Source organism: Hylaeus anthracinus, unplaced genomic scaffold (genome assembly GCF_026225885.1).
Source record: "Hylaeus anthracinus isolate JK02 unplaced genomic scaffold, UHH_iyHylAnth1.0_haploid 11994, whole genome shotgun sequence".
NCBI lineage: Eukaryota > Metazoa > Arthropoda > Insecta > Hymenoptera > Colletidae > Hylaeus > Hylaeus anthracinus.
In genome coordinates this window covers 8,266,719-8,290,890 of record NW_026534341.1, presented here as the reverse complement: position 1 = coordinate 8,290,890, position 24,172 = coordinate 8,266,719, and the positions used below count along the sequence as shown (strand labels likewise).

The 24,172-nt window shown below is 43.3% G+C and overlaps 1 protein-coding gene across 3 annotated transcripts in view; it reads left to right on the top strand.

The window, feature by feature from the left end:
• Positions 1–24,172, top strand: part of LOC128888918 (storkhead-box protein 2) — a 113,671-nt gene that overhangs the window by 48,630 nt on the left and 40,869 nt on the right. For all 3 annotated transcript variants that reach the window (XM_054146137.1, XM_054146135.1, XM_054146136.1), the window contains exons 2-3: positions 6,371–6,625; positions 21,319–21,514. In XM_054146137.1, coding sequence (XP_054002112.1) covers positions 6,425–6,625; positions 21,319–21,514 — 397 coding nt within the window. In that variant the 5' untranslated portion in view covers positions 6,371–6,424. The remainder of the gene's footprint in view (positions 1–6,370; positions 6,626–21,318; positions 21,515–24,172) is intronic.

Sequence of the window (24,172 nt, the reverse complement as noted above, 5' to 3'; positions counted from 1 at the left end):
AAACTCGGATCAGGTGCAATAAATTGAACTAAATTTTCACGCTGGTCTAATTGGGCCACTCTCGCTAAGGAATACTCGTTTTTTGTCACGTTCGTTCGCAAATTGAGCCCGGCCGCGGCGAAGCGGGACGGTAATCTTTCAAAATTACAGCACGGCTGCATCTCGGCTCGCTTTTAATTACCTAATTTCTCTTTACGAACGTCTGCCTTTATTTGGCGTTCCATTAAGCCCGACGCCGGCTCGATCGTGCCCGTTATACGGTTTACGAGAGGAATGGTCCACAGCGTGCTTTCTAGACGCTCTCGACGAAGCTCGTTCCGTTCCAAGAGAGCCGGTGCTACATCAAAGGTCCCGTGGCAATGGCTAATATATGCAAGACTCTCCTTTGCGTCTGGCGAGTATGCGATTCGACACCGTCTCTCGAGCAGATGGATGAATAACGACAGAGTGGCAAATTGACGTTACGACGAATCGAAAGCCGCGAATGATTTACTCCCTCGTAAAAAAACGATACTTTGTACAAACACCTCAACAGGTTCGAGTCGTTGAACGAGTCGCACGGACACTCCTGAGGCTTCTATGGAAGTTTTAATGGGGAAAACTGGGAATTGGAAAATTGTCGGATAACGGAACGAGTGCAGGTGTAAAATTTTATGAAATATACGAGTGGGGTTAGGCGATTCTTGTGTTTTTTTTTCTAAATGGGGAACCCTTTTAGCTTTGACGGTAGTACGTGCTTATCCAGACATCAGTCTAATCAAGAATTAAATTTTATTCAATGAACAATGATTACACAAATCCTTCACTTTCTAAACAGTCACTATGCATGTTCTTCGTTGATTTCAACAACGAAAATGGCCGCAGAACATTTGTTATGCGTATGGTGTTTATTCAATGCGGCCTTGAAGCGCAATTACGAGGAACAGCGAGAAGACGGTTATTAAAAACGACGCGTATAGCGTTCATGTGCAGCCAGCAATTAAAGGCGCAATTATCGTGTTCGATTTTTCCCTGGAACAAGTAAGAAAGAAATTACCGGGCCTTATCTGGCGTAGCGATCCATCCTCTCGCCTTTCCCAAGCCGCGGCAGTCTTCACCGTGGAAGATGAACCGTGCAACCTACTTTTTCGTACCATGGAACACCAGAAGCAAACCCACCCACGATATACGAATGAGGTGATCTCGTGAGATCTCGATCGTACCGTTATTACACAGCAATTAATCGCGAGTTCACCGTGCCACGATCGACCGTCGCGTACCACTGGGGATTCGCGATGGAAGAACGGGGAAAGGGGGGCAAGGCGAACCAGGGGAGATTTCTTTTTTTTAATTGAAGTTCGTCGTTCTTTGGTACGGGCAGTGGTGGCATTAGAAACTCAGCAGAGGGAGAGAGGGTGCTAATAGAAAATAATAGGGGTATTTTTCATTATATTAGAAAATTTTGTTAGATTGTTATGCAAAGCTTGAAGTTCCTTAAGATTTTCATCGAGAGGATCAGTTAGCAAATGCTGGTCAGTGTTTATTCCTTTTAAAATTTGTCACGAACCATTCCCGATCTTTTTTTCAAGGGAAGCGGAAAATTCGATAAATTTCCTCGAAAACGGTTCGCGGAATGAAGCAATCACTTTCCTCGATAAGAGCCATCCATTGGGAGAGTGGCGCAGCTGATGCGAGGAATGCATTCAAATTGCTTCATTCCATGGAAAGTTCCCGTGGTTGGGGTCTCTCTCGTGCCCGCGAGTCCAATAATCGGTTCTACCCAAGTTTGGGAAAGTTAAGTGTATCGACGGGATGTTATGCCGATAAGATTGTCGAATCCCCGAAGAAACTCGGGGAGAAATCTTGGGAGGCGAGATATGGTTGCCTTCCGCGGCTTCCAATCGCCAGTATATCTTTTTGGAGCCTTTCAAAACCGCGACGCAAAGCCGCCGTTCCTTCGTATAAATCAGAAATCACTGACAGATATCCCATTCGCCACAGATCGCTGTGTGCTGATGATTGCAAAGTTTCCACAGCCTCCCTCAAACCTTTCCCTCGTTGAAGCACAATTTTTTTTTGACGCGCTAAAGCTGATTCAAATTTTTATATCTTCGTAACCTGTTTTCAAAAGAGGCCTCAACCCTTTGCACTTCAGATTTTCTGATTTCGGTACAATTCTGACGAGTCTGATTCGACATGGAACAGCAAATGGTTAAAATCGTAACAATTTAAAGGGTTTCGAGTTTATTGATTTAAATGTACAAGGATAGTGTCTGAGTTACGAAAAAAATTGTTTAGAATTGAATATTATTCAATAGCTCCTCTTTGATTTCATTCTACAGAAGAAAAGTTGTATACCTATATAATAATACTTATGACCTGCACGAGGCACTTGGTTAGATCTAACGAAAGATAGTTTGGGAGACGTTGCTCCACGTGCTTTCCTCGAAACCTACGCGTTCGTTGAAACACTTTCACTTGACACGTGCGGTGCAGAAGTAATGGTACGAAATTGGTACAGGTTGGGGGGGATCGTTGAACGAGTTCCTCGGATCGATCCATTGGCAGATCTAGATGGTCAGTTTCAGGGACGTGCGGTTATAGCGGAGTCGGCATGACTGACGGCAAGTTAATGAGATCCGTCGTGATGTAAAGACACGCCGGTGACTCACGCTGCAGGAAGTCTCCCCTGCGCGGCGGAGGCCGGATGTCTTCCGTTCTTTAAATTAGCACGAGGTGAAACGGAGTCAGTGACATTAGCCACGGTGTCTCCTCTCGTACACATTTCAATACTGTGATTATTAAGATGGGAAATCCGTGGAGAAGATAATGTTGCGAGCTTGGCATTATTTTATGAAAGATTTATGAAAGTCATAAGCGTAATCATAGAGATAATCACCTTAGGAATTCACGGCGAATTGAAATTAATTCGGATATAAAATGCTACATGAAATATTAATCTGTTAGATATAAATGATGATATGTGAAGCATTATGAAAGAACTATTTCTTCGAGAGCTTCAAATTTTCAATTTTATCATTTTCACAAGCCTTCAAATATCGAAACGAATCGAATTCGTCACACGTTTCCATCATTCGTCGTCCGCTCTAGCCAAAAACGGATATTCACTCACAACCGCATCGCGACCGTCAATTATCGTGTTAGTATAAACTCGTGCGATCCTATCCGCGCGATTACATTGATCGTTTGAAACCTGTCTCGTTCGAGCGGACGGCTGTTTGTGTTTCCTGTCTCGCCGATCTCGGATATATCGTTTCCTTCTACACTAGCGCAAAGAATACGCTCCATGAAAGCGTGCACACGTCGATGAGTCACGTCGAAGGAAGTTCGTCTCTTTTCTAGCAGCGCGAATTTTTCACCTGGCGGATATCGCGAGACGGCGAACTGGCACAAGGTGAAAACGATGGAAATTGGAAAACGAGCGTGCAAACGAAAAAAAAGAAGGATCGCCAACGAAACGATTTTTCTCGGCAACCGATCGCGTGTCTATCCCTCGTTTTGATCCACGTTTCTACCATTCAGTTCCGCGAGAGAAAAGTTTTGTTCCTTTCTCAAGATCAACGCGATAATAAAATATGATGAACGGTCCGCTAATTGAATACTGAGAAAGTTGCATTATTGTTCTATTAGGAACAGCTACATGCCACCGTACTCGGTTCTGTGGAAATAATCTGTCGTTAACTAACGACCGGGTATGCAGGGCGTTTTAGAATTATAGAGCGAACCGTGCAACTGGAATTAATGCACGTAACTCTAGTTGATCCCGAAGAGTATTGCGTAGCGAGTTCAAGTGGGGCATTGCAGCGTACAATTTACTTTTTAATATGTACTATTACCCTGATATTCAGACACTGCTGTACTCTAATGTCGTGATTTAGGTTTTCGCAAATTATCGGATAGTTTCTTTCTTGCAACTGTTGCGTCTTTGTGTAATCTGTCTCAGTTTTATATGGGAATTGAGGAAAAGATAATTTCTGTAAGAAGTAACACCACTGTAACAGTTTAACAAAGCGCTTTTTTGTCAATTTTATTAGGATAGTAGAATTGGTAATAGAATAATAAAATTCGAGGAAGTGATTAAGCATGTATTTAAGTATTAAACGAAAAATTATAATCGACAAATATTAGAAAATGGCGAAATCGGAGTCATTCCCGCGAGGCTTATTGAATTAAAAACATTTTTTAAGCCAATAAACACAAAATCGATTGTCTGACAAATTTACAGTGGCGTCATCCCTTGAATTCTGCTTGGATTTATTCTTTCAAAAAGAATGTTTATCTTCGTGAGGAAACTCTGACTCGTAAAAATGTTGACAAGGAGTCGTTCCAAATGTTGTTGACGTTTCCTCCGTTCCTATTTCGCGCGCAAACGTCAAGAAGTTTGCAGCAAGCATCCCTCGAATATCAAGCGACGTCGTGGAACGGAAAGTTTTGAGACGAGGATGATATTCGTGGACAAAATTTCGGCAGCGCTCCAATTCCTTCGACACGGTCCGAGCTGCAACACTATATTTGAAGGAATTGTCTGGATCGACTGCGTCTTGGGTGGGCGCCAAAGACGCGAGATTACTTCGTTGATTCCTTCCAGGCCACACAATTCGATGCGACCGTAATTGCCCGGCTCTCGTGCCAAATTTATGGTCGTTCCATTTTCGCGAGAAGGGTCTAGGCATTTTGGAACATGTGCCTTGGCACGTTGTAAAGTAATGTAATATTCAACGACTACCATCGCCACGCTATCGTTTTGGTGGCATGTAACTACATTTTTGGGGGAACCAATATGTTTTATTAACTTGGAAAATGGTGCGGTTATTTACTTGGGTTCAATTCATAATTCCATATTTAGCCATCCGAGTGTAAAGGGTTAGTATCGCAGCGTTATTAAATGACGATTGAAGCAGTAGCTTATTTGTAGTAGTAGCGCCAATAATACTTGTTTTGTAAAACTTCACGGGTAATCATGGACTAACTATATATTTTAGTTAAGCACGTCGTTCGAGTTATTTAGGTCACATTATTGTAATCGTTGGCAGGTTCACAACGAGATCTTTTTTGTACTTGAACTTTTTTGCGATGACGATTACGCAGCGGGAAGATAAGTTCACCGCACCGTTATCCGCGTTTGCAAAAGTTTCATGCTGCGAGTAAGAACAGCGTCGGCTTAAGCAGCGTGGCTAGAGTACCACTTTGCATTAGTTACATTATTCCAAGTGGTTCGTGCCGCTTCAAAGATCCCCGCCGTTCCAGGAAGCTCGAGAACGTTCGCTAATCGACGCTATTTAAAATTAATTAACGCCCCCGTAAAACCGTTTCCATATACCTAAACCCATGCATAAGAAATCTCAAGGGGAAGGAATAGTTCTTTCATAATACTTCATATATCGTTATTTATTTACCATCTGTTTTTTTTTTGCTATTCAAATCTGTAATTTCTTTGAAATCTTTAAGCTCAACTCGCTATCTTTATACTCACTGCTTTCTCAATGTGTATCGTATTTCGTGTAGCATTTTTATAAGCTAAATGTTACATAAAATATAGTTGACTCGAATTCACTTTCAAGAGAGGAAACCCACCCAAAAGGGTACCGAACGCTCGTTGCCAACGAAGCACGTTCGATTCCACCCCCCAGCTTCATTCCTCATTTCTTGCGGGCCATAAGGCAACGTCACGTTTGTCTTTATTGTATCAACAACTACCACGGCTAGCCATCTAATTGATTTACGCCCCCCTTCAGTCATCAGCAGCCTGGCGGAATCTCATTCGCGAAAATTCCACGTGGCCACTGGGACACGGCTAGGGAAAAAGGCACGTGACAAAGGGGAAAGTTGCCGCCAAGGAGAATTGTGTGCGAAGGAAACGTGATTGCATCAGTGCTTTTAGCTCAGTAACTGACAGGAAAAATTGCCAGGAGACTTCCTGCACACTTCGTTACGATTGAAATACTGCCTGGAGCAGAGAAATAGATCTAATGAAAATTATTATTACTTTATTTGACACAATTGTGGGCTTGCCAAACTATATTTTAGAGGAATTTTTTCGGTATTGTAATATTTGGAGATTGAAATGAAAATAGAATGAGATGGGAGTGGGAAGAAAGTGGATGTTAAACATTTTCAAATGGATACTTTAATTTTCAGAGTTACCTTGTTTCCCTTATCCTAACACGAAGTCTTAATTTCCTTTCCTCCCTTAAAGGTCTAAAGGCCTTTAGTGCCTCACTAAAAATTAACAAAAACATCCTTCCTTAACTACTCCACTCTGACAATCAAAAGCTGGTATTATTCTAGCTATCCACTTTTTGAAATAAATAATTACAGTCTCTGATCGCTTCTAAGATCTTCTAACGCTTCTGTTTCTTTTGTGTTGCAGGACCCGTGATGCCACCTCCGAGTCGTCGGAATCGTTAGAAGCGGGCCGCGAAAAATGGCCTCGATCTTGGGAGACGGAACGGGCCCCGGAGGCTCGGGACCCTCCCGATGTCTGTTGCTTCTTCAAAGGTCCCTGGCGATTCAGCTGACCAGGGGTCCGCCTCCTCAGGTTCTGAACGCCAGCCAACGGGAGAGTCCCAAGGAGCATCCAGCCGACGAGATGTGGATGTACGATAAGGGTTACAATTTGTTTCAGGTGAGTCGACGTTGCGCTGTATTATCGTGGATTATCTAGGCTGTGTGTACGTAGCCGTGTGCATTCCCTTCTGCTCGCTGGCTCGGGCATTTTTCGATGTAACGATCTGTTACAACGTGACTACCGTCCACCCATTATGCGGCGATATTCTTTTCATTCGAGGGCAAACACGAGTGGTTACATGGCGTCGCGGGTCGTTGCAACAGCGAGCTCACTCGTTCGACTTAATCGCGGTATTTTCTTAACCACCAGGCAGATTATTGTTTTGTCATACGCTCGGGAAGCGTCTAGCCTTCCATTTTTACGTAGATAGTGTTTATCTAATTGGGCTAGATATTTACGACAAGGTTCTACGTCAATAAAGTACGAATATCGCAAACGACGAATTTCGTTTGAGTTATAGTTAGCTTAGCTTTATTTCCCTGGGCTTCACATGATATTACATTAAGGAATTTACAATGCTAAGTGAATAGGAATGAAGCAGTAAATGTACGTGTGACAATTGCAGCGAATTCCGTGGTACGTGTAACAAATTTCAGGAATTGATTCTACACGACAAAACAAAAAGAAAATCATGAGTGATGAAATTGCGCTAATGGCTTTGTTTTCGATTTAGTAATTATTGAAGGTACACGTGAAACGTGTCTGGTGCGAAAGACTTATACTACTGCAGCCGCGCGAGTGCCAGCGACAAACGGTCCATATACTACTGCAGCCGCGCGAGCGCTAGCGACAGACGACTCACGGCGCGTGCAGTAGTATAAGCCTCTTGGTCAGACATGTTTCTCGCTTACCTTTAGTAATGAGTATCTCGAAAATAGAACCTTAAACACAATTTCATCACTCTGAAGACTATCGTCTTATTTTAGCATGTAGGATAATCTTTTAAAGTTTCGTACCCCTGTCACTAACCATTTTGCATATCAACTCTTAGTTTTGAATCGAAGAGCAACGCACCCATTCTGGTTACCATTTTCCAGTTTACACGATCGTTTCCTTGATCGTTGCCAGCTTTATCGCGAGTCAGTGAATTTTCCGCCATAACTCTCGATGACGCAAACGACTCGGTCGAAGTTCGAACGTGTCCCTCTCGCTCGTTTTTACAACTCAGCGTTTCCGAAGTCAGATTGGCGTTGATTGGATGCACCGTTACGCCGGAATGAGACAATATGAATTACGAGCAATTTCGCGAAGCAACCTTGTCGGAGGGATAGGACGCAGCAACGAGATAAGTGGCGGATGTTCTATAGTTCTTCGCCAGCTATACGACGCCGACGTGTCATGATCCTTCAACCGTTCATTTTTCCCCGACTTTTAATTGTTCGTCAGGCTGTCGTGACAAAGGTGCGCGAACAGCACAACGACACGTGGATTGCGCGCGAAATTTATTCCTTTGAGTCTCGACCTCTGTCGAACCGCAGACAAGTCCGCACGTGTTGTATCGGAGCCGGGATAGTTATCCGTCAGGATTTATTTGCCATAAATTTATAAAATGTAGGAATTTCAATATTTTTAGAAACAGAATCATCATTTTTGGAGTAGAGAATTTTTGTGACAATGAATTCATAAATTTTACGATTTTATGACAAAAGCATGACGAGATTTGGACATTTAAGAAATTACTCGTATAAAATATGAGTAATTCCAAAGCTAACGAACAGTTAGGAAAATTTGAGAGAAAAATGAAAGCTAAAAAATACTACTGAGTGCGAGAACACGTAAATTAGGGGATTCTACGCTGAATAGACTCGCCTGGGTATCGTTTCGTTCCTACAAGATTCCATACCTTCTTGCGAATGGTTTATTTCGAGTTGCCAGCCGAAACTCACGTCTCCAGGCGAAGGAAATGAAATTCGGACACGCCTTTCAACGGGAGAGTGCCCTTCAGTTTCAATGAGCACTCGTTAGGGGTGGAGCGCCCTTGGGGGGAAAAGTTAACCACGGTTCTGCTCCTCGTGGCACAACACACCGAAAAAGGCACGGGGATAGTAGTTTAGTCTGCACCGAGAGGGGTTCGCCTGAATCGTGACAATGGCATTACTGTGCCATCGTGCTTCATAGTTACTTTTGCTGTTTGCTTCTTCCTCTCACTGAAACTAACTAGCTTCGAAGAAGAAATGTAATTTTTAACTAACAAGAACGAGTTCGTGTTACTTTAAAAATTCCCACACACCGTCTCGGTGATTTTAAAATTACGAATTCCTCCATGGTTCTCGCGTTCCTAATTTGAGTCACAAATCAACTTAATAAATACCAAAGGCGACGTAACGATCAGCAACGCGGTCGAACACTGTAAACCTTTCAAAACAGCGCGAAACGTCGTCCATGTTCATCCGATAAGGAAGCATAATCTCCTTAGAGGTACCGGTGAATCGGATCAACGCACTATAAACGTCAAACTAATTAGAGTCGCCGTAGAAACGGGCGCACTTCGGTTTTATCGTTTCACAATACGGAGGCCAGTTTATTTATTGCCGTGGTTAATTATTGTTCGCCACAATCGACTTCTAGATACCATCGACGACCAACGATCTGGCGAACCGCTCTGTCTCGTTTAAAGTTCTCTGCGTCTTTGTCCCCCCCCCCCCCCCTGCTGCTGCGGTACCCGTTGGAATATTGTCGTTAATTCTGGACGCGTTTAGATAGACATCGGTTTAAATCTAATTACACTTTTGCTCGTAATTTCAGTTGATTGCGCACGAACAAACTTTTGGGGGCAATTAGTATTTGCTCGATTAGGGAACGCGGTGGTTTCGAATGGCTCGCGGGTGAAACGAGTTCGACCGACTGTCGGGATAATAAGTCGAGGTCTTTGATTAAAAGGGAGAGTGTATTATAATTTGTAATATATGTGAAATGATCGGGCACGAAATGAAACCTGCGCCGCGGAGTGAAAGCGCGACACATGAACGCAACTGCAATGAGACAGAACGATATACAATATAAATGAAACGAAATAGCTTATTTGTAGTCGTTTTGTCACGTATTTTTATTGTCGTTGGAAATTGAAACGCGAACATAATTAATTTATGAATGAGAATATTTTATCAAATTAATCGAGAAGGTTTCGTAAAATATTTTCCTTATAGAAGTAATTCACGCGAAAGAAAAAAATACATTTAATTTTTGAGAATAAAAAGTATCGATTTATATATTGATTCGATCGAAACGACTGTAAATTCCTGACATCAGGATATTTAATAGTACCTATGAATACATGCTGAGTAAAAAAGCGTCCCGTTAGGAATACCACAGAATCAGATATCATGACGTAGATCCACATAAACACTGTTTCACTCCAATATGACGATTTTATTGGTGTTATTGAGACATTAAACTTATCTTGTCAGTAATGACGTGTCGCGAGGGGAAAAAGCAGCCTCCGCGACATGCAGCAAAGATCGCAATCTACAGTTTATATAAGGGGTGAACGGTTTAGTCAGGGTCGCTGTAATCGAGATAACTTTTGCCGATCAATACCGAGGCAAGCTTTATTTGGTACTTGGAGAGGATATTGTTGCCAACTCAAGGATTTCGTCCCTTCGAATTCGAACATTTCGTCGCTCATTTCAACTCCTTTCCTCGGAATAATTTATTCAAAATTGGTGTGCTTTATAATTGCAATACAAATATGATTTTATACATTAAGTTTCTTATTTTTAAATTCTTCGCAAATTTAATTCTTCTATTCCATATACTTTTCAGTTAGGAAATCATATTTATATCGATAAACGTTGTCCAAACACAGGGTCGAAACACAAATCAACTCGAACCGAGTTTTTCAAGTTTGACTATAAACACTCTGAATTCGAATGCATAAACAACGCGTACGCGTACTTTGTTCCGCCTCACAGTGACACCTTGCGTCGTTTTATTTTGGATATTATGCCAGGAGCACACATATCTGCAATACATTTGCCGCTTCAACGTGAAACACGATCTTGAAGCGGACACCGCTGCAACGATGCAGCCGTGCATCGCTGGAAGCACCGCGGAATCGTGTTACTCCGCGTCCCGTTGAGCTCCATGCGGAAATGGATTGTAAATAGAGATAAAATCATCGATTAATATAAATATTGCGGTCAAAGCGTCGGGCAACGTATCCTCTTCAGAAACACATTCGTGTGTTTCAGCATCCCAGAAACTGGCTGCAACTCCGTTCGTCGGATTGAGCCGTAAGTTCGTTTCACTCTCACAGTCGGTTGTAGACTTGTATTTATTTCTGTAGTTTCTCAACAATTTTAGCTAGTTCTCGTGGTAATACAAATCATACATTCAAATGCACTATATTATTTATTTCATTTTTATTTTATAACTGCATTGAACATACTAAAAACAAGAGTTAGAAACTAAAAATAGGAAGAACAAATTTATTTGTTGTATTTGAGTAAAATAGTATCAATTTATAACTTTTATCTGTTCGGACTGGCTACTGAATTAAATTAGAAAGAGGCTCGGTATCTTTATGAAATCGAATCACGGACATTGGACCGTGAACGTAGCGTAGGAAACGCGAAGCGCAATCTCGTTCCGCGACATAATTATGCCGCGTATTCGTTATCGATCTATGCAAATACCGTGATATCTATAATCCCGCACTTCCGGTACGAAAATGCTAGCTGTACGCGTGCGGTGATAAACACCCAGATACTTGCTCGAGTAAGGCCGCCGCCGCTATTGTTTATGTATGCCAGATAACAGTAACGGTAGTTGGTTAAATTAAACCGAGGACGATGGAGTAATGCTTATCTCCGATGATAATGCTTAATGCCCCCTTGACACATCGTACATTGCCGGAGAAAATAATTCCTCGAGCATTCTTGCAAGAACACTGTGTCATTGAATATACAAATTTGGTAAAATTAGTAAAATGACAATTTCATAATTGTTCTTAAAATCGTCTTAAAATTGTTTTATTATCTTACAACGAAGCGACGCAAGACAAGAAGTAACAGCACTCGTTGATAGTATGTTTAAAATGAGAATCATTCGACGCGTGCCATAATTTTGTCCAGGAGTGTGGATGTCATACGCGCTTTACGAGCAAACCTGAATGCAGGAGCATTGCGCAAGAATACCGCATGGCGTATTATACATGCAAGACGCGCGTAGATCACATTCAGCGTGCGTCTCGCATCCAAAACGAGCTATCGAACTGTGACAGGGGGGGGGGGTGGCGTCGACGACTCCGACAAAATGTTCTAAACATCTAAACGGTTTACGTGCGCGCTGTACTAACGAATGGCCCGATATCTAATTGCTAACATTCACGAGAACATTATGATGAAGTTAAACTAAAATAACATAGATATTCAAGAACAGCACCTCGGAGGCAACCTATGCCAAGCCCCAAATTCTCAAAATTTAGATCAAATTCGTCAATTTAAATTTGAGAAGTTCAAATAGAAGAAATAATTCAGAAATAATCAAATTGTGAAATTTCCAAGGCTCTCGCAGCAGTTTGTTTCCACCGATGTAAATTCTTGGTAGCAGTATTTCGCGAAAATTTCCGCGAGAATGGACCTCGTTAGGGCACAACAGGGTCCTCCAGGTTCCTGGTCGATTACGGAAATGGTATTCTTGGTGACCGGTAGAGCAAGGTATCGCCCGGCGAAACGCATGTATGACTCGTCGTGCCCTAGCGCGGGCGCATGCGCACGTGCACGTTGCATCTCCAGGAAGGTCTCTATGGGCTCGGGTCGTAAAGATGCGGCGCACATGCGCCCGAGTTCCTCGTTTCCGCGCGAGCATTCGCTCGACGCAAAGCGCCGTGAAATGTGCATAAAGATAAGGGACGCCCTCTTCAAGGCAAGGAACTCCTTTAGTCGCTTACGGTGGATTATCCCCAACCGACGACTCGTCGCCCTCGGCGATTTAGGATCCGTTCAGGCTGATACGCCGTGAACTCCGTAACCTCTGCGCGGCTGTGCTGTCAGTCCGAGCAACAATGCTTCTCCTTGCCACGGGGAATACAATAGGGCAACGTTTCCTACACTTTTACACCTGTGAAACACTTTTCACGTCGTGATGTATTTACGGAACGGTTCTATTCGCGTGTAACGTATAATTAGTTGGCAGGCTCGCGTGTATACTAGTCGGGGGATGATATCCGCAGTCATTGTTCAATGCGTAGATCTTTTACCTTAGGACGGTGGTTTCTAAACTTGTTGGGAGCAACCTCTTGGGGGAAAAAGAAAATTTACAGTCTTAGTACTACCGTGATGAACACATGGACATTGATCCTCCCATTGTTCCAGTTGAGTGTCTTGTGTGCTCTTCTTGAGATTGCAAGAACGTTAACTTTGAGGTATTTCAGAGTCGAGACTAAATTGAAATTAAAATACATTCGACATTGATCCATTTTGACTTTGAAATATTCCAATAGAAAAACCTTAGAAACCAATCACTCGAGTTCAACACTCCTGACTTTATTAATATTAATATCGAATATCAAATATTTCAATGCAAAACCTGTTATTTCCATCCTTTCCTTAGGAATTTACATATTCTTTGGGAAAAGACACTCGAGTATCTCCAACTGAATGAGGTCCCTCGAACTAATTGTAAATGCACACACGTAGATCGTATTCAAATAGGCAGTTTGCTTACCGAGAAAAAGGTACGAATATCGAGTGGACTATTCAAATAGACGACGGGAATGATCCGTCACTTCCTAAGTTCCGTAGCGGGTTTCAAAGAAATGCAAATTACCATGTTCCCCTCGAGTTACCGTTATTACGCTTCAACGTATTGCCACGAAGACAACTGCCGCGGTAACCGACTCCGTAGATGCTGAGCGCTGATACACCGATGACGATTCGGTTCCCGACGACGCACGGGACGAGTCATGGTTGTTTCCCTCGTTTGCATAACACAGTGCCAAGTTGTACGTGGACTGCGACAACGTTCGCACGTCGATGCGTAATTCCTAATTGGGAATTAAGTAACTACGACAGGAGACGTGAAATATTTACAGTTGTATGGCAATTTATTACAGTGGAACTGTGGGTGTCAATAATGTTTGCTTAGGAGATGTGAATGTACGTTTCTGGGAGAGTACAGAAATATTGTTGCTGCTGAAGGATGGCGTTGGTAATTCCAAATTCCCATAGGTCTCAGATTAGAATGCAAGGAGACTCTTATTTAGGAATATATTCTTTTGGCGCGATAAGCAGAAACGGATCTGTCACGTTTGATCAAGATTCAGTAAAATCCATATAAATTATCACAGACACCATTTCGAGAAACCTTATTCAACCTTCGAGTAAAACTCATTCAGAGCCGTCCAACGGCGCATCCATTTATGTTTCGCATTATTCCCCGTATAATTTTCACGAGTCGAAACTATCATTTCACGAAGGACAAAAATATCTCTTCTTTCCGAGTGTCCGAATGGCACAACCCTTTGTAATCCGTTTCTGAGATCGGCGCAGTATTTACCTTGCGTTTCCTAGCCGGTGCGCAGCCGCGAAACTGTCCTTAAATGACCGTTATTACGATACGTTGATCACGTTACCTTGAAGATGGCCGATGCAGCAATCGAGCGGACACTTTCCATCCGCATGGCGATTTCTGCCACGAGCATTGCCGCAAAAACACCATGCTTTGTGCCGGCCTTCTCCGCCCATAACCGCAGCGCGACCAAGGATACTAGTTTGTTACATTCACTTCTTTATAACACAACTGCCGAGCCGATATTTGATTACAAGCATTTTCTATCGGTCACGCTTGCCGAACGTTTAGAACACGATACTCTGGCGCTAGCGTCGCGGGGGTGATAGGATCGGGAGGTTTTCGAAACTTACACGGGAATTCTCGAACGAACGATGGAGATGAATACTCCATCTGACGATAGAAGGTCTATGATTTACAACTTGCAAGGAAAGATTTATTCTGAAGGCATGTGTTCACCGTGATAATGTTTCAGTCGTGACAGAGACGATCTATTAGATTGTGCCAAAAGTTTCTTTCGTTTTATTAGTAAGTAATACATTCACAATATTTTATATTTTATGTTATATTACTGAATGTAGTGTACAAGATTCATGTTGTTCCATTACGGTTGTAACACTAGCATCTAAGAAATTAGGTTGTCTGTTTATATAAACACTGCCACATAAAATAACTGAGTGGAAGTCACGAAAGGAACTTTTGGGACAACCTAATAGGTGTACAAAAATGTTATCCTTCTCTGTCTATTCCATAAAATTTCCATAGTTTATTTATTATATACAACCACAATTCACAACACGAATTTTCCCTTCCTCCTGCACTCTTATTCTGAGCATCAAGATCGAACATCCCCTCTCGAAAATCTAGCGATCGAATCAAACAAATCTAAAAAGCAATTAAAGCCAATAGTTGTTAGTGTTTGCACGTGTCTTCCATCATCGCCCCAGGACGCGCTATTATAGGAATTAAAAGTTGCAGGTACTTGGCAGCAAATCTCTTCGTCAAACATACAATTACCGATGCGCATTAATCACATCGCGCGATTCCTCGTGCTCTTTAATATGCCGTTCATGCCCGTAATTTCTGCTCTAGAATGCCCAACGAGCTTCACGTACAACAGCGCTAATCCCATCTGCCGCATCCGATCTAACCGTTACCCGCGCGCGGATGAAAAACGAGCAGGAAAAACCCGAACCAGCCCGCCGCTGGCATCGCCTTAATCAGATATTAATTAGGCAAAACGACGTCTCGGGGATGGGGCTGTTAAACGGCCCGAGTATTACATTGCAGCGTCCCTTATTAACATTACACGCCTGCGCCGACTTAACGTATCTATCCGTCCTAGGCGACTCTGGAACAAAGATGGACGACATTCTTATGTAGATAAGGAGAGCTGGTTTAAAAAATTTCCATACGAGTTCTCTAAGTCTCTCGTCCTTCGTACAAATTTTTCACTTTAATTACAGAAATATCTTAATTATACACAGGGGCTGTCATTGCAAATTTCTTGAATGTTGGATGGTTACTCGGAGTTAAACAAATTTTTCTTAGGTAGACAGAAACTTTATTTAAAGAAATAGACCTATAAGGTTATACAGAGTTAGATAATCGAGAATGTACCTAACGTTGGTGGCATCGATTTCCACGATACGATATTAAACGAGATTCTCGTCCGTTCTCGTCGTCGTCGACTTTGTAAATCAGCGTTGTGCCGCGTGCATCGCGAACGAACGCGACTTCGATCTCGCGCGCGAGAACTCGTTTATCCGCGGGATGCCCATTCACCTCGGAGGCGCGGGTCTTCCTTTATTTGTTTGCCAATTTAATTGCAAAAAAATCAACGAGCCCTAACTCCCCTGTTCTTCTTCATCCTTCTCGCCGCTGCTCCCTTACTGCCCCCGAGTCCCCCAGTTTCAAGTTTACGATGACATAGAACGACGTTGCTGCAACCCTGGCAGCCATTGGCGTTCTTTGCGCGATACACTCTGCGCCCTGCGCGTCATTGTTTGCCAATTTAACTGATTTGTTTGTTCCTCGATTCTATTCAAGCGTTGGCGCCTCTTGGAACGCGATAGGGAAGATGGATATAGCGTGTAATAGGTTGAACATATAAATGTAGTATGTAGTAGGTTAGAACAGTTGGGAGTCTAATTAATAATTAGCACTGGGAACGTTCTTGAAATTAATGTCTGGCCTTGAGAGATACATTGAGTAGTTTAAAGTTTGGAAATTTAAGATTTGGAGTGACTCAAGAGATTTATGTATTCAGTGAAAAATAGCACCTGTATGCAACAGTAGCTAAGGAAAATTAAGCCTGCGCGATGTAAATATGTATACAACCAATCTACATTTCAATTTTCATAATTTCCATAATTTTCTAAAATCAAACACGTACTAATTAACTCGAGGATCCAGAATTTGTATGGTCATTTTCCGTTGTACTCTGAATAATTTTTGAATATTGAAGACCAGCGTGAAATGCTTGGGGAGAAACTAAATTCAAGAGTCAGTTTCCAGAGTGAAACTCGGTGGAAATTTTGTATAACCAAGCGTACAGAGACGTATAACGTTCGTTCAACACTCAACATCCCCTCAACTTTCAACCCTCTTCACGGTTTGCCGTTGTTCACCACGAAATGAAAATACAGAAAAGTAGACGCCTATGTACGTAGTTACACCCGGTTTGATCCCCCGCTCTGCATTCCGTTCGCGCGCGCTCAACTCGCGGTATTAGCATATAAATTATGTTATCGTGATTTATGTTACCAAGCCGCGTGCCCACGCAAGCATTGATGGAGGGGGGGGGGGGGCTACTGATTAAAATTCGAAACTGCATGATCCGGTGGTCTATCAGACGACAATGTTCCGTGAAATGGATCAATTTCCGTTCGATTTTCCCTTTTTCGCGGGAAAACTGGCTCTCCTCGGTCGAACAGGCACAGCGAACCCCCTCGCTTCCACGCCACTTCGCTCTCGATAATTCTGTTCGGTTCGCGTTCCTAACCGGTATCGACCGATGCTGGTCATCGACCGAGCCCACATAATTTTAGTATCCGAACCGCTCATTTTGCCAGCGGGAGTTTCTAAAATAGTCGTCCGAGGCACTTATCGTCGTCAATGTGGCTCTGTGTTGATAACTGGACGAAGAACCTTTTTCCTTGCTTCGGTTCAGTTTCCTTTACAGAAAAAGAACTGAAACTTAAATGAAAGTAGAAATGTCTTATCTCCTAAACGGTATGACACCTGTCTTATTGGCGATACTTTATATATTTTTGCATTTATGCACGTTCTCATAGATTTCTTACATTTCCACTTACCACAAATGCGAAATATATAAAATTGGATGAACCTAGGTAACATTTATATACCTAGGTACCTTGAATATTTTCATTTTTGGACCACCAGTTATTCAAAATAACAAGGGATGCTCGTTTCGAACCAAATTTACACATTACAACCAATCTATGCTCGAATTCTTGTTATCAACCGCGCCAGGACGTTCTAAATCGCGCCGGGAGCCCAAAAAGAGGAAGAGCCGCCTTTTAAACGGCGCGGCGAGCTTGAAAAGGTTAAGAGACATTGCTCTAAAAGGATAAGCACGCTCGCGAGAGCACGGCCAACGTATTGCATAATAATTAGTGGGCAGCCAACGACCGTATACCCCTGCAGAGTGAATTGCCGCAAGTTCATTGCCGGCAAGGATATAGCAATATGAACGTAACGTGCTCCAAGAACAGCGAGCCGATTAGCAACGCTATTGCGATCGCTATGCCTCTCTCCGTCGCTCCATCGGCTGGCGGCCTCGTTGGTTCGAGCGACCCGTGGAGTTTCTATGTCTCTCATTTCTTTTGCTCCTGCTCCTTTCGGTCGGTGTTATCGTAAGTAATGGCTGCCCCGCGAAGAACGACGATCGACTTTACGTACTGTTTACACGCTCCCCGACCGCTCTCTTTATGCGCCGTTCCCAGACACGTTTTTGCGCCGCGGGGCGAATTTATGCGACCGGCGATTCTTTTGTGGCGAACTCCTTAACCCTTTCTCGTTGCGCGGGCTCTCGAACGTGGCGCGAGAAGACAACGAGGAACCCTGTTTTATAGGCGAATCTGTCGTTCGGGGTCTACTAGATCTTTGCATTTGGCGAGATTACGGTTTAGGTTCATTGTGGTTTGAGGTGGCTGCAAGGGTAGAGGTAGAAGGATCACCATGTTAGTTGTGATTATTTGGGAATTAATTGCGGTGGAACTACATATGTACTCGAGTAGATTCGGGGTTGTATTTATTCTTATCGTGGATACAAAAAAGTCATACAGGAAAAAGATAGAAGAACGATGAAAATAGTTTTGTGTTTCCTTAAAGTCGATTTTGTTATTCAAAACGGTGTTCTTACCTTAAGTGGTGTTTTCTCGCGCAAGATGAATTTAAGATGGCAATAATTTAACGTTCTTTTCACGTTGAACCTATACATGAACAGCTATTTGCAGGAAATTCCAGATTCTATTAAAATTCTTAGTTTAAATCACCGAGCTACCAGTGACTAGTGTTAACCCTAGAATTTCGAGTGCTTTATTTTTGTCCCGTTGACAGCCTTCAAAGGCGTGAACATGCTTCTGATAGAAACGTCCGTCCTATTGGTAGTTAGCGCCTGCAAGAAGATGGACGTGCTAGGGAGATCGACAGATGTGCGCTGCGGTGGGTCTAACTGTGCACATGTAGCGTGTTTTGCATGGAAGTTTTGCTCTCCCTTCTAGGAACTAACCTGTGGGTTTCTTGGACGACCCACTAATAGTAAGACAAAGACTGAATTTCTAACGAATTCTTCTTATTTAATTACTTGACGTACATTTCGTTTATCACGCCGATGATCAACGCTGATAGGACTTCCTTCTGATCCGCTGCGTTACGAAATGCGTGAAAGAGTCGAGCCTGCATTTCACCTTTCATTAAGGCGTTACTTAACGCGATGATTTAACAGATTTATCCGTGTCAAGGCGTCCTCGAGCATGGATCTCGAGACTCTCTGTCCATGATATAACGAGTGCTGGATATAAAGAGCAACAAATAAAAATTAATAAAGTTATATACATTTGAATGAAAAAGCCTAAAGCGTATTGAAAATATTCAGAGGTCCTCGACGAGGAACGGTTCCCTCTCGACACACATGTAATGGCTTTCGTTGGAAATTGTGTGCCATTCGCGAAAGAGTCACGGGCTCGTGAACACAAGTGCCATTACGGTCGATACACGGTGGAATTATTCGCGACGCCTCTGGGAGGAGCGGCGTCGAGCGTTTTCAATCGGGGGCTCGAGGTGAAAAATGTCCTGTCAGGTGCAGCGAGCCAGAGCACGCCGAGAGGGTCCTTCAGCTCCGTGCTCAATGCGCGAGCGGAGAACGAGAAAATAGAAGAAAACGCTTTTCGCGTGGCTCTGCACCAAATTGGTCGTAAGATAATCGATGATACCGGATGCGATAAAACGTCCGCCTGAAATTAAACGCTTTTACAAGAGGAGCTGGCGTTTCAAAGGAGGCGCTAACGATGTCAAAGTACCGCAAGTGGATTATAAAATAAATAAACGAGAGTTTGCAAGAATCGTGATTTGCTACTTCTTGTTAGCAACATTTTAGAATACTTAAAAAGTATGGTATTCAGTTTGTTAACATTCCAATAGTTTTATTCGTTCGGTTTACGTAGATTCTACTTTCTAAGAGATCCGATTTGCTAAATAGTACCAGTGGATTTTCGAAATTAATTACTCTTTCGCTCCAAGAAAATCTATTTAGACAACTTTGCAAAGAGACTCGTCGCAATTATCGGTAGCATATGCGAGGTCCTTGTTCTTTTCTTGTGACCCGTTGCGTAAGGGAGAGATCAACTTTCTATACCATTACGCAAACATTTCGCACAACTTTGTGCACCTACACCGAAAACGATTAATTCCCGATTCTAGCGAAACCCCCTCGTCGGGACGTCTGGAAATTGTATGATTTACCGGTGGCACGTGACGCCTCTTATCTCGAGTAGAGACGGACATCATGAAAGGGACAAAAGCATAATGCACTGTTCCGTCTGCGCAAAGGTCGCAATGAATCACGACGGTGGCTCGTATCGGCCAATCGATTCGGACACTTCTCTCTAATTTCACGGTTTACCGTGGAGGGAATATTCCGAGGCGGAAAGAGAGCCACGCCAAGCGATGCTGGAGGAGAAAGAGGGGTTGGGGGCAATAGTCGGTGAAAATCCTGCGGGGCCATTCGTTTATGAGCGCTGTCTGGCCTATTCGGTCCCCATCGCGGCTTTCGCCTATATATACGGGTCGTAACTACCTAGGGGTCGTGGAAAACTACGAGGGTGGCACAGTTTCAGAGTTACGAGAAGGGCGAGAGGCGCCTGGCAGCCCCCGAGGCAGTAAACACTTAGCGGCTCAGCCGTATTTTAGAGGATGAATCGCAAGATTCTATCTTGTCTACGACCGTCATCCCGATAATGGAAGATGTATCACTGGTACGTTCCAACCGACAATTTGTGGAAGTTATGCCTGCGACCGTATGTTACGCAACGAGAGGAAAACGGATAGGGTGAACGTGGGTGAAAAAACGATACACTATTTTCCAAATAACGAGATAAGCACAGGAAACGATTTGGTTAGTGGTTATCTGGTGTAGAAGTGGTACCAGTCGAGATAGCGTGACGTTCCTGATGTCTTAATCAGCTGGAACATAGGTCTCCTATGCGATGGCAGTATGTTTTCCTAATAACGAGGGAAGCATAGGAAATGATACATTAGATCTGGATTTATCTAACACAGCAGTGGTAGCAACTCTGTTGCTGGTATTTTAATAAACTAGGAACACGAGTCGCACGTGCGATATATTTACTTAATTGACTCGTAGTAAATTTTCCATGCGGTATGCAAATTGTTTTGGTATAGTCGATCTTCAGGTGTTTGGAATGATCTATAATTACACAAGAATGAAAATATTTGTTGCATAATGTATCTGCATATTGACTCGCAATTTGAAATATCTTAACTACCAATTAAATCATTTAATGCTATACGGGACAGGAATAATTTATAGCCCGACAGATAAAGCTGTATTATTATTCGAAAAATATTGAAACTATACGGGACATGCTAGTTATTGAAACTTGCGTAACTAGAGATTTGTAATAGTACACGAGTGACTATAAATTGAAAATTATATTCTCCGTTTATTATTCACCGATGGAACTTGTTTGTTTCAGAGCTTCTTGGAGGCGAACTCCAAGTGCTGGTGGAACGCAGCCCTGGTGGACGCGACTCGACAACTCAGGTACAAGGGTCACGTGTCACCTGGCGTGCTGATGGTCGGCGGACCACCCTGTGCCCTCGAGGTCTTGAGGGCAGCTTGGGCTCGAAACGTCCTACGACCCCCAGCCGATCATGCGATCACCTGTCTCGGTAAGTGTTGTAACTTTTCCATTACAGCAAACACCTTTATAGAGGAATAACTTGAAAGTTGCCTTTAAACCATTCACTGCCAACTACGAGATGTCTCAAATCTCGTAGTTCAAATTCATTGCAATTACTCAGGAAATGAATCTATAGACTTTTGAGTCACGAATTATTGCAAAACAAGATTGCAAATCTTTCTAAACCAACAAATTTAATATTACTTTTTATTATCAAAATCATAACCTAGATTACACATCTGAATTAAATCTTGGCATCTAAGGCAAAACGCTTTAAATTTCCCTGGCAGTGAATGGGGGTTAACCCATCCATCTACCCAAAATAATTTCCCACTACAATTGACTCAATCTGAAGTCTTTGATCACAGAAAAGCTCCTCATAGCAGAAGACTAATAGGATAACACGAGTAATACTTAAAAAATTGCTCTCAGTTATCTCCTCGAAATTATTCCCCACAACGGTTGACTCGATCCAAAGTCTATATAATTCAAATAACGATGAGAGTGCATCAGCAGCAGCTTTGGTGTCTCACGAGGACTGATGTCCGCGCAGATACGCAGACGTAAACGGGTCCCGCAATAAACGGAATTGTTATGCCAAGTAGTATCTCTCGGATCGTTAGGGGGGAAGCCGATGATAATGCAAATTGGACATGGCGTTAATCTCGCGCGGACGAATGCTGGCGTCGGTACGTTTAAATCGAGAAGCCTGAGCGTATCGCCTGCTTTATCTTTACGCAACCACGGTTCCCGCTTTATCAGCGTTGCTTTACCGCGTTCCTTCTAGAAGCTATTCGAGTTCCAGCGGCGTTACTCCCCCTTTTCCATGCACTTACGTGCTTCTGCGCGCTGCTAAGTATTGTTAGCTGTCGACGATTGCTCCTCTTGCCGCGAGACGCGAATAAAACCAGCTCCCTGCCACATAATAGGAACGCGAGCGATACATCGATCCGACGGTGTCGCGAGTTTTTACCAAAAGCATTCGTCACCATTTCCTATAGGGGCTGATTTTCGTTTCCTTTTTCGCATTCTTCGCCACCTTTGCCATTTTTGCGTGTCTATGTACACCTACGCACCACTCGCATGCCAAGCGTTATGCTAATGCCCGTGAGTTCCAGTGCGCATTGGCGTAACGCTGTGATTAATAACGACGTCATTACACCGTTTTCGAGTCGATGTCGTTGACAGGAAAATGATATGGATATATGCAATTTTAAAATTACTATTATTAATATTTCGATATTATATTTAATCATAAATTTGATAAACGTAGTTGACAAATGTTTTTCCAACACATAAATTTAAAGTTTCTGCTTGCATCCCGAGAAAAATTCCTAAACTCCTAACATTATGCAAAATCACCTGTCCCTTTCGAACCGATCATGAGTCCCTGGATGGTTCTCCACCTACGTCCAGCGTAATCCCGCGGTTAGTGCGTCGCAGTCGCATAAAAACATCGGTCGCGAAACGGCTGTAAAACGGTCACGATTTTATGGCGTGGCTCGCGCGGACAGTTATCAAAACACCTATAAAATACGGCTTTGAGGTTTCCATGTGCTATGAAACGCGAACCTATCCGTAACGGTAACGCTTCACTCGCAGAGTCATCGAATTCCGCGATTTATCCCTCGCGCCGGCTAAGATTTCCGCTCCATCAGCAGGACTCTGTCGCGTCGCTGATAACGCGCAGCGGGTCGCTGTCGGAAGCACTCGAGCGGTGATTTACTTTGCCATTCGTTTGTTATTACTTTGTTATTACTGCTTCTTTCTTCGAAAGATATACTCACTGACGTTGTTGTTAGTCATCATCAGGAACTTCTATACGAATATTATTTTTACTTGACCGTTCAGACTGCCGTAGAGGCATTTTCACCTAACGAGCGACGTTTTTCCTAGTTACCAAGCTAGGAACGGACCTATAACTTCCAACTAATCGCGGATTAGCCACCCTTGCTCGGTGAACAACCTGCCCACCTGTACGATCCTGAATGCTCGCGCCTATGCGTTCCAACGATCCCGTGCGCTGTTCGCCAGCAGAAAACTAGCAACGATAGCCTCGTACGTTCTGGGTCGCTTATCCTCTAGGATTATAGAGCATCCACGGTATCCGTGGACCGCTTTCCTTATACGCTCGTTTTTCCTCCTCGTCCACCGTCCCCTTCTAGCGCCTCTTTTTCCCTCCTTGGTTTCTGTTCGCTCTCCTTCCTCATTTCCCTTGCTTTTCGCTCCTCCTCCCCCCCCCCCCCCCCTTCGCGGCTGAAACGCTTGTACTCACCTACACGCGGGACTATCTCGCGTATCGGGCTTATGCTAATGTATATGCATTCCAACATGCCCGGACACGAACATATAATTAATGATACCTTGTTCTCGCGGGGAACTTCTTTTCATAGACGGCTTTAGAAAATTATTCGTACATTGTTCGCGACCTCGTTCGTTACCGCGTCGAATATTACCAATGATCGGGTGGCTGAGGGTTAGAGAGGGGCCTAATAAGAATGTCATTCCGTGTGGTTGGCCAACGTGAGCCTGAAATTGATCGCGTGTCGCGCTCCGAGTTACTCGAGCATGCGATAAGGGTTCGGCGGCCATCGATCCACCGGCTGATCTACCGTATAAATTTCTTCTGCACAGGTTGGTTGCCCTG